Genomic DNA, 11,166 nt, shown 5'->3' on the forward strand with positions numbered 1-11,166 from the left:
GTTAATCTTAGAATGTACAACATTCTGAATTTTATATGAAGAGAGATTCAGTAAACTGTACAAATTATAACTACTAAACATGATCTATCATATTAGGAATATGAATAGTTACCTTCTAGCATTCAATGTCTTAAGGTCCTGATCTCCCTCTGATGCCTTCGGTCCCGGCACACACACTTTAATCCTGTGAATCGCTACATGATTCATTTACCTTGTGTTACCAAGTGCCTCATGTGACCTAGCTATGCACAATCTCCAATTCAGCATACTGTATACTGTACAACCATACAAAAATCACTAAGAAGCAATGGATGTCTGTGGGACCTCAAAACATTTTTGCAAATTGAACAACTATTCTTAGACCACAGCTAAGAGCTCAATTGGATTAAATGAGCAATGACAAAAGAGGATGAGGAAGTCTTCAGGACCTTTTATTTTTACTCAGCACTCTCAAAACAAAGTTAGAAAGCTGTCAATGGGACAGACTCAAAGGTACAAAAGCTAAAAGGTACTTATTTGTACCTAATTTATCCCCAAATTAGTACCTGAAGTGTCTTTATATTTAAATATAATTGTATTTGTCCTTGTCCTTGTTTAGGTGTCTACTACAATGCATGCACAGAAGTATTCTGATTCACATTCCAAGTCATGTATTGTGTTAAATAACATTCAGAAGTAAAAAAAAAAAAAAAAAGGATTTATGATTCATTTACTCCTTGTTTAGATTAGCAGTTTTTATTGTGCATTTTTAAAAGGATTTTCATATTTAATTAATTAAAGTATCTATCTGAGTGGGTAAAATATATTTATATCCTTAAAATGATGCACAACATAGTCTAATTTTGATCAATATTAGGCTATTTGGACAGATTTTAATAGAATAGATTCACAGACAGACAGACATATAGACAGATAGATAGACTGATAGACAGACACAGATAGACAGATAGACAGACAGACAGACAGACAGACAGACAGACAGATAGATAGATAGATAGATAGATAGATAGATAGATAGATAGATAGATAGATAGATAGATAGATAGATAGATAGATAGATAGATAGATAGATAGATAGATAGATAGATAGATAGATAGAATGCTGTCTCTATGAATAGACCGGCGTGATGATGGCACGGAAGCGCGTGGGGGTTTGGTGACGTAGAGCGCACGTCGTCCGCAGTGCACGCGAGGCCTGCTGCCAGTGGAAGAAAGCGCTTTCAATACGCTGAGGTCATGTTATCGAAACCAGCAGCCGAATAAGAGCTATTAATAATCGATAGAGTCTTCACCTCATCATTTCTGAAGAGTCCGGGTATTTAAGTGGCATTTAGGATAAAGGGAGTGTTTATATTTTAATCGTAGCAGGTAAGTGAGCGTTCTAAGGTGGTTTTAATGCGTGGTATTGTTTCGACGTGGGGGAGGGTGTGTGTTTACATCACAGCTAATTTTCTTTTATTTGAGACGATAATAGGATAATGTCGCTGTTTTGAATGATGAGGCTTTTTAACGTAGAGGCTAATAAATGAGCCGGGCTCCGTGGGTTACGTGAGATCGCTTATAATGGTATTTGTCAAACTGATCACATTGCCAGAAACCCATTGTAATCGGTGTGCGTTTTCTGGATGGAATTTATTTAGGAATTAAACATAAGAAAGGCTGATTTACTTATGTGTTTAGTATGTATACTGATCACTGTAAAAGACTTGAACAAAAACTATACATTATTTCTCGTGTATCTAATTGTATCTTACTGGCCTGTGCTGTCATATAAATTCGGATATATATTATCAAAATTATAAAATGTAAATATCACTCTTTGACAACAGGCTGATTGATTTCTGCTTGACAAAATTTGCCTATTAGATCTGTGTGATGAGTAAATTGTTATAACTAACAGAAACTGGGTCCTAATGTTAAATCGCATGAAGAAACCATAAAAGTTTGTCTTAATCAGGATTTTATCCCATTGTTTAGACCGTATATAGCCTAGATATCAAGCTAACTATACAATTATCCATTTAACTAGTGTATTTTTGTTTAGCCAGTAGTCAGTCATCTTTTATTAGTGAAACTGTCCTGAATTCTGTAATTTATAAATAATTTAATTACTCAAATGTGATTTCTATTCATTTATTTTATTGTTCATAATAATACTTGTGGTTTGAAATGATTCTCTTTGGCAATATTGTGACAAGTAGTTGTGAGTTAGTGTTATTATCCTGGAAGACTAATATTTGGCTCTGATTAAAATGAGAAATTGTGTTACTTGAATAACTGGTTTGTTTTTGTGCGTGCCTGATTGTGTAAGTATTGAATATTAGCCTGTATGCCAAAAAGTGGTTGGTTTATTTATTTCTATATTTTTTCTTGCTTGATTGTCAACCACAAATCAAAGCTTGTCTTGACAAAAGTCTCTCTCTTTTGCTATGGATCCAAAATGCAGTTTATTAATGCTTTCATATTTGGACATATTTAGTTCTACTTCATTTCATCACAGTGAATTGTGCCATTTTTAATATCCCTGATATTATGCCATTTGCAGAAACGGTTAAATATGTGGAAGCATTTTTCTGTGGAAGTGGGTCATGCTGTTTTAACTCAGGTTAAGAGCTATTAGGAAACTACCCTACTCTTTTGTGGCATATTTTTTTGAGTCCCCTTGCTATGTGTGCTTGTGTTTCTAAAACCTGTATGCTCTAGTTATTTTCTTTTGGATGACACCGAGATAAAGCCCAGAGCCAAAAAGAGGTTCAGGACCACTCTATGCTGTCCTTTCAATTTATTCTGCTGTGCCAAGAAAAAAAGATCCTGCAGGAAAATCGTGTTACGCTGGTGAAGATATCACAACAGTTGCAAAATTATAGTGGATTTTTTTTTTTTGTGGTCTAGGTTTGTAAAAGTCTGCCTTGTTCGGATGCTCACACTTCGGCTTCACCATGAACAAAAATAAGCGAGAAAAAGAGTTCTACAGCGTAGATGTGGGTGATTCAACATTCACAGTGTTGAAGCGGTATCAGAATCTAAGACCCATTGGCTCGGGTGCTCAGGGAATAGTCTGGTATGTTGTATTCCACCTCAAATCAAGGACGTTAGACAGTTGCCGCATCTTTTCATCTGCTTCATGCATTCTTTTCTCTTTTAGCTCGGCGTATGACCACAACCTTGAGCGAAATGTGGCTATAAAGAAACTCAGCCGGCCTTTTCAGAATCAGACCCATGCCAAACGTGCATACAGAGAGCTGGTGCTCATGAAGTGTGTCAACCATAAAAATGTAAGTCATGACTCTAAAATGGGCTCTTAACATGTTGTATGCAAAAATAGCATAAGCCGTCTAATAAATATGCTTTTTTAATTTCCAGATAATAGGCCTCTTAAATGTTTTTACACCACAAAAAACATTAGAAGAATTCCAAGATGTGTGAGTATATGTTATATATTTACACAGTAACAAATGCCAGACCCCAGCTGATACCCAGTAATGCTTTCTCCCCTTTCTCTCACATCCACACACACCCACTCCTTCCTCTCTGCCTCCCTTACACCCCCCCCCCCCCCCCCCCCATTGCACCCTCTTTTTTTGCCACGCCCCTTTCCCGACGACAGTTACCTAGTAATGGAGCTGATGGACGCCAACCTCTGCCAAGTCATTCAGATGGAGCTGGACCACGAGCGGCTGTCCTATCTGTTGTACCAGATGCTGTGCGGAACAAAACACCTCCACTCGGCGGGGATCATCCACAGGGTCTGTGCTCTTTAGCCTTTAAACCTGTCCGCCTAAACAAAAAGACTGCCATACACAGCCAAGGTTGCACGGACAGCAAAAGCTTAATAATCAGTTAAGGTGAGAGAGGGGGAGGGGTTTCATCCCTTGGGCTGATTACAAAAAGCCAGACCTCTGCCTGCCTGACTGCCTGATTGCAGCTGCTGCTGTGGACTGCATTGCGCTGTTGAGGCAGGGACGTGTTGAGAGACGACAGGAGGGAATCGCTCAATTGATCCTTAGTAAACATCGTTGTCCTGTTTCACCTTGACTTTACCTCTGTCTTATACAGTGTACTGCTTTTGCGCAGATATGACCGGAGACCCTTATGTTAATACAGTGAATTTCGTCATGTCCCATGAATGGCGACCTTTGAACATTAAATATGCACATTTCAATTGCAGCTGAGGATAATCAAGCGTTAAATGAATAAAAATGGTTTCACTCTGACAGATCTGTGGATAGCTGATGAGAAAACAGTGGAACACTGAAAGGAAATAAGTCATCTTTTTCAAGGTTAATATTGCGGAAAGACTTTTTTTTTGAGAGTGGAATACAGATCATTAGTTTTGATACACTTTAGCCCTATATACTGTATTGTTGGTCAGTTTTCAGTTAGACAGCATCAGAAGTGAAACCAAAAATAGTGAATCAATTTGCTCACAATTAAAACGCTTTCTAAAGCCCACACAATTTATTTAATTATATTAATTATAATTATTAAAAAATCATACGGACAGCAAACATTTAAAAAGAATTTCACAATTGTATTTTTATTTTTATTAAATATCAAAACTTTGTGTGTGTTCTTCTCAGGTTTTACGTTTTCTTAGATCTCAGACTTTTGGACTGCCATTTATATTTTTACTTATTTAAGCTCATGAAAAAATGGCAAATTGAGTAATATTCTGTCTTGTGATTCTTTAGGATCTGAAACCCAGCAACATCGTGGTAAAGTCAGACTGTACCCTGAAGATCCTGGATTTTGGTCTGGCCAGGACGGCAGCTACGGGTCTGCTGATGACACCATATGTGGTGACACGTTACTACAGAGCCCCTGAAGTCATCCTGGGAATGGGATATCAAGCCAATGGTCAGTGCTGCTGACAAACTGCAGAATGCCTAGTTGGTATATCCTATGCATGCTTAACGGCCAATATCATCCTCGTGTTGCAGGTTTCATTTCACGCTTTTATAGGCCTCTCTAATGCTTTCCTTGCACTAATAGCTTTGCGGTTTCAGCACGGGGGAATTCTGTTTTTTTGTTTTCACTTTGATGAAATGTAAAGCCTGTTCAGTGTGTGATGAGTTGACAATGGCTTGGCGTGTTCATTAATTTCTTACCCAAACTATAATGAATAAAGAAAGCTCTTATGCAACAGTACAAAAATACTAACACCCCTGACTTCCTGCTTAACTGTTTTCTCTCTTTCCCTCTGCTGCACATGCTTAGTGGACATTTGGTCTGTGGGCTGCATTTTGGCAGAAATGGTCCGTCACAAAATCCTTTTTCCTGGGAGGGACTGTATCCTTGAGTCCTACAAGTAAAAAAAAATGCATCTTCGACGCCAGAATTGTTTGTGGTCATTTTGACAGTTTACTCATGATGAGCTAGACATACTGTTTAGTCCCTCTTTAGATTGGTATTAATTTAATGAATATTATTTTATATTGTGTTCTTTGTTATGCATGCTGTATGTTCATCAAACAGTGGATGGTTGTGTTTTGATTATAGCTCTTTTATTTATTTTGCATTTCACTCCCTTATTTATTTCTGTGAGGGGCAGTTTTGACTTCTGGCTAATTTGGTGAATTATTTTTGTGAATGCCACTATTTTGAAGGATTAGTTTAAAATTTTTACACTGGCACCTGCTTGTTTCATATTGTATCATATTCTAATTCTTTTTAAAATTATTGTTTTACATTGGTACAAGTTGTTTTGATATTTATTTAGCCATTGCTCTGTTCTGTTCTCGTGACAAGGAAGTAGGGCATCCTTGGTGAGCTTAAAAGATGTTTAAAAACATTTTCAAAATCTTTCCAATTCGATACGTTTAAATAGTAGTGTATATTTCGGTAGATATGTGGGATCTTTCAGGCTTACCATTACAGTAGGTCAAGTGTGGCTTGATGGTGTTTGAGAACACACCGTTCCATCGTCCCAAAAAACCTACATCATCTGTAAAAAAAAATCTATAAATCTAAATTTGTATTAGTGTGCAATGTTTTTTCCCTTCCATCATAATCAGTTAATGAGTCACCATCGTGAGTCACAACATGAGTGTAAATGGTCAGGCCTGTAATGCACTGTGAAACTCGTTTCCGGGTTATTTATAGTGTTGCCATGATTATTCTGTTACGTCTGTGCTCCATCCTCACTGATTTTCCATGCTAGACATGGCAGATCCTGCATGACGCACATCACTCTTGCCATCTGATTTCATCATCATTTTGCCTCCCTTTTTTAAGCTCTGTGTTGCATGCTAATTTCACTTTCATTTCATTTTTCAGTGGATGTATGGTCTGTTGGCTGTATCATGGCTGAAATGGTCAGAGGTAGTGTGTTGTTTCCAGGTTCAGATCGTATCCTTACCTGTCTATCGTGTGCCATCCATTCCATGGTCATCACTTCTCTTTAGTAAACACAATACTTTGTTTCCCATGGTACACTATGGCATAAGCAATCAAAATGAATTGGTTCAATGTGCAGGATTTATCGAAAGCTTTCAACATGATCATTTTAGATATTGTAGGACTGTTTATACTTTTCTTAACCCTCTAATGCCTGAAGATATTGATCAGTGGAACAAAGTCATCGAGCAGCTGGGAACACCATCCCAGGAGTTCATGATGAAACTCAACCAGTCTGTGCGGACCTATGTGGAGAACAGGCCGCGGTACACTGGATACAGCTTTGAGAAGCTCTTTCCCGATGTCCTGTTCCCTGCTGATTCAGAAAACAACAAACTGAAAGGTACATCTGCTTGAAGATTTAAATGGGTGACAATATTTCTTGAGCATTTTGCTTAATTAGGCAGCTGTGCAATCGCTGCTTGCAAATGGGCATGTCAAAATGTTAATATTAAAGATTTCATCCATCATTTAACTGACTGATTTGCTAAAGAAAAACAGCCTAATTCAAAATTTGAATCATTTCCAGTGCATGCACAGTGAGTGGCCTGAATAATCTGCTGTGTGGTTGAGGTGACATGTCAAGCCACTTGAGAACAACTGAAGTACCATTAACACTTTGTACTGGATGTGATTTGTTATGCAGCGAGCCAGGCACGGGACCTGCTGTCTAAAATGTTGGTGATCGATGCATCCAAACGAATCTCCGTGGATGAAGCTCTGCGGCACCCCTACATTAACGTGTGGTACGACCCAGCTGAAGTGGAAGCGGTGAGTTTATGCGCATTCACACACAGTAATTTCCAATCCACTGCCGTCAAGTACATATACAAGCTCATTGTAATTTTGATGAAAAGTCTACAAAAATGATTATGGATTTTGTTTCCCCAAATCTTCAAACCAAGGGTTGCAATTTTTAAACCTTTTTATCACAAGTTGTACAATAAATTTAAATAAATAAAGAAATTATTATTATATTATATAACAGTTATGCTCAGCAAAGCCACATTTGTCTGATCAAAGATCAGTAATTTTGTAAAATATTCTAACAATTTAAAATAACTGTTTTTTGTTTTTTTGTTTCAGTGTATTTTAAAATGTAATTTATTCCTATGATGACGAAGCTAAATTTTCAGACGTAATTACTTCAGTCTTCAGTGTCACATGATCCTTCAGAAATCATTAAAATTCTGCTTAATATTTTTGTTAATTCTGTTACATTCAGATTTTTTTTTGTTCAAAAGAACAGTACTTATTTAAATGTTTTGTAACATTATAAATATAATTGACAATTTTTTTTTATTTAGATCAGTTTAAGTCCTTGCTGAATAAAATTAATTTCTTTCAAAAACAATAAATCTTACTGACTTCATACTTGTCAACAGTAGTCTATCTATTAGTTCTCACAACAGTCTCTGCCCCCCCCCCCAGATAAACTCATAATCAACACATTGATTGTTTTTCTCCCCAGTATAATTATATGTGCTTCTCTTTCTCTTTTCAGCCACCTCCTCTAATCATAGACAAACAGCTCGATGAGAGGGAACACACAGTGGAGGAATGGAAAGGTGGTTTGTTTTTCTAATTTAAAGTTCACAGAGTGAAATCCGATGCAAAAGGAAAGTGCCAGAGGCTGAGAACCAACATGATTTGCCCACTGCACCCGCAGTCGAAATCTTGTCTGCAGGGGTCACCTGATTGAATAGTGTTAATAAACTCCTCAGCATGTTTAAATGTCTGACGGCAGTTGCTTAAATTAGAAAGAGTGATGTTTCTTTCTACTCATGGAGCGTGTGCTATCAACTTAAACCATGCCAGTTTCCATGACTTCGTTCATCTGTTCAACGTATGACAGTAAATATCTAAGTAATAATGCAACTGACTTTTTCAGCTGCATGACAGTAGCTCAGCTGCTTTTTAAATTTCCAATGACAAACTAGCTTTGATTCATTTTAGTGAATCAGTTCGTTTGGAGTAAAACAAAACAATTGGTTTAATATCAATCCCTTTCATCCATGTAATTAAATGCTGGTGTTCATTACCATGTTTTCAAGTTACTATAGATATTTCCCCAGATTTTATGCATCTGTTTAATTTAATTAAACCCCAATGAAATTCCTACAAAGCTTTATTTCCTTAAATGGCTTATTTAGATAAAAAATGTCTAGGCGTCTGTTTTTTTTTCTCTCGAGTTATATTCAAATAGTTTTTTCTTTGTCTTCTACAGAGCTGATCTATAAAGAAGTCCTGGATTGGGAAGAACGGGTGAAAAACGGTGTCATTCGAGGTCAGCCTTCCCCTATAGGTTAGTAAGACGATTTTCTCTTAGTCTAATGCAAATTATGTTCATTATGTTTTTAATGAAATAGATTTTTACATTTGCATATACTCACACATCATGTTTGGTTGATCTAACCGACTGTTGTGTTTCACATAGCACAGGTGCAGCAGTGATCAACGGCTCACCCCAGCCATCCTCCTCTTCCTCCATCAATGACGTCTCATCAATGTCCACAGAGCCCACCGTGGCCTCAGACACAGACAGCAGCCTGGAGGCCTCTGCGGGACCCCTGAGCTGCTGCAGATGACTATCACCTTCCCCCGGAGATTCTCTGTGTGTGGCATGGTATCAGATTTAGGCCAGTCTAATACTTTCTTTTGGGTCGGGGATGGCTTTTTTTGAGTTCCGCTCTAGATGCTGTAAATAATTACACAGTTTTATCTTTTTAGCGACAGCCCTAACAGGCTCAGCCGATGATAGGGAACTCCTTAACAAATCTCTTCTTTTATAAGCTACGTTTAGAGTATTTTGTCATGTCGTCGTAGAGTGATTTTGGAAGGTAATCTGTAAAGATTGAGTTGTGAATATATTTTCTCAAATGTATTTATTTTGAGTCTTTTTCCTGGTCAGTGTTTAATTTTCTTGGTCACTTGGGATATGAAAGTCTTTAGAAACAAGTCCATGTTAGTATATTACAATGGACATAACCATATTGCACAAATTAATATCAGCTATTTAAGTACATTTTTGACATAACTTGCCTGAGGTGGCATTTTCTGGGTCATGTTGTTGCGCAGCACATATTATTTAAATTTTGTACAGTTGCATTTAGATATAACAACTCACAACATCCAAAAACAATATTTTTTATATGTACATTGATTTATTTTACCAGGCTGTTCTTTTTTCATGAATAGTTTTGCTGCTGATTGACTGTGAAATGTGATGTGCTTGTGCGTATGTCTGTGGTGTTCTAGTTCTTGTCCTAGTCCTAGTTACCTAGGATTTCAGCACCTTTTTATTTTTATTTTAATAATTTATATTAAAAAAAAATGTTTTAGCCCTTCAAAATCTGCTTATAGAACAAGCATCGCGCTTCATTAGCTGTGATTGTATCATTGCAGTTTTGCAGTTTTTATCTAAACATTTTTCCAAACCCTGATAAGGTTTGTTGCTTGAAATTTGAGTCCGAAATTTTGGAACACCAACAAAAATTTACACTGGTTCATTTCTTTAATATTCCGGAGTTGTTAAGCTACTTATTTATTTATTTTTGTACAACAGTGAAATTAACCCAGATCTTTAGATATTTAATTAGTTTTTTTTTTTCTCCTGTCAGGTCTTTAATGGCATGTAATGTGCTGTAAATGAAAGGGACCTACTGTTTTGGGGATTGACCTACTGTGTACGTATTTGCTTTGTAACTTATGACATTGAAAACTGTGGAGCTCCACACATTATTTGATAAAAAGTTTAAGATATATCATGGAAGAGGGTTTTTTATGTTTGCTTTAGAATTTGAAGGTGAGAGAATGTTGAATAGGCCTAAGTTGAATCTGAATGTTTATGACATATGGGGTTCAGCCCATTGGATTTATTTGCCTGTGCACAGGGTAAAAAACGAAATCTTTTGCTATTACTTTATATTATTGTTGTTTTGTTTTAAGTGCTCTTAACAGTGGCAATGATATTAAGCCCTACATACTTGCATGGGAACCCTGAGCCTGCTGGAACTGCAAAAAGCAAAAGCTTTTAGGCATGAAACACAAGAGCCATTTAAAGGTCGAGTCTGAACTACCTCACACTTGATGCCATACAGCTCACATTTTACAAGTATTACTGTAACCTTGATTTCATTTTATTTATTTATTCAGAAAAATAGGAGTGTTGAAGTGTCTGTAGATTGGATCTGTGAGAATGTACTGTATGTACAATTCAACAAGTGTGTGTCTTTATTTATTCTAGACTGTTTTTTGTTTTCTTCAGCTTATGTGCAGTAACTCAAAGCTGAACAATGAACCATGTTATTTCAGACTCGACATCTATGCGAACATTTTTGGAAGGGTTCTGTCCAAGAAAAGAGAATAATAAAAATGGAGAAGAAAAGTTTCTCATCCCCAGTCTCAACGGTGGTCAGTATCTTGCATGACCTTCTTAGCACTTGATTTTGAGTCCAAAACACTGTACAAGAACTATAAGATCATGGTGTTGGGTTTATTAGACTTCACAAATTGATGCAGTTGTTTTATATTAGGGTTAGCAGATTACCACCTCAATAGAATGCACTGAAATTCAACTGTTAACATCATAACAACTGGAAAAATGGAAATAAACAGTTGGAAAATTGGTTTGCTTGTGTGTTGTTTCTCCTCCCATCATTGTGTCCTCTCCAAGAACTTATTCTTAGTTTAAAATTCTTCACCATGAACAACTTTATTTAACTTTGGAAATTGTTGCTGCTTTCCACATATATTAAAGACTTTTAAGAG

At 36.8% G+C, this 11,166-nt stretch overlaps 1 protein-coding gene across 3 annotated transcripts; it reads left to right on the forward strand.

Annotated features, from left to right (window-relative positions):
• The first annotated feature begins 1,144 nt into the window (after positions 1 to 1,144).
• On the forward strand, positions 1,145 to 11,024 carry mapk8a (mitogen-activated protein kinase 8a). 3 transcript variants are annotated; one of them, XM_052572432.1, is made up of 12 exons: positions 1,145 to 1,368; positions 2,893 to 3,061; positions 3,146 to 3,275; positions 3,364 to 3,422; positions 3,608 to 3,746; positions 4,692 to 4,857; positions 6,277 to 6,348; positions 6,557 to 6,739; positions 7,043 to 7,167; positions 7,901 to 7,964; positions 8,624 to 8,701; positions 8,834 to 11,024. In XM_052572432.1, the coding sequence occupies exons 2-12, from the start codon at positions 2,940 to 2,942 to the stop codon at positions 8,848 to 8,850; spliced, it is 1,155 nt and encodes a 384-aa protein (XP_052428392.1). In that variant the 5' UTR covers positions 1,145 to 1,368; positions 2,893 to 2,939; the 3' UTR covers positions 8,851 to 11,024. The 3 variants fall into 3 exon arrangements, with proteins under 3 accessions (XP_052428392.1, XP_052428391.1, XP_052428390.1); XM_052572431.1 differs by lacking the exon at positions 6,277 to 6,348 and adding an exon at positions 5,218 to 5,289 and having other exon boundaries at positions 1,146 to 1,368; positions 8,839 to 11,024; XM_052572430.1 differs by having other exon boundaries at positions 1,147 to 1,368; positions 8,839 to 11,024.
• Positions 11,025 to 11,166: the final 142 nt, after the last annotated feature.

This window comes from Carassius gibelio, chromosome B13 (assembly GCF_023724105.1).
Source record: "Carassius gibelio isolate Cgi1373 ecotype wild population from Czech Republic chromosome B13, carGib1.2-hapl.c, whole genome shotgun sequence".
Lineage (NCBI taxonomy): Eukaryota > Metazoa > Chordata > Actinopteri > Cypriniformes > Cyprinidae > Carassius > Carassius gibelio.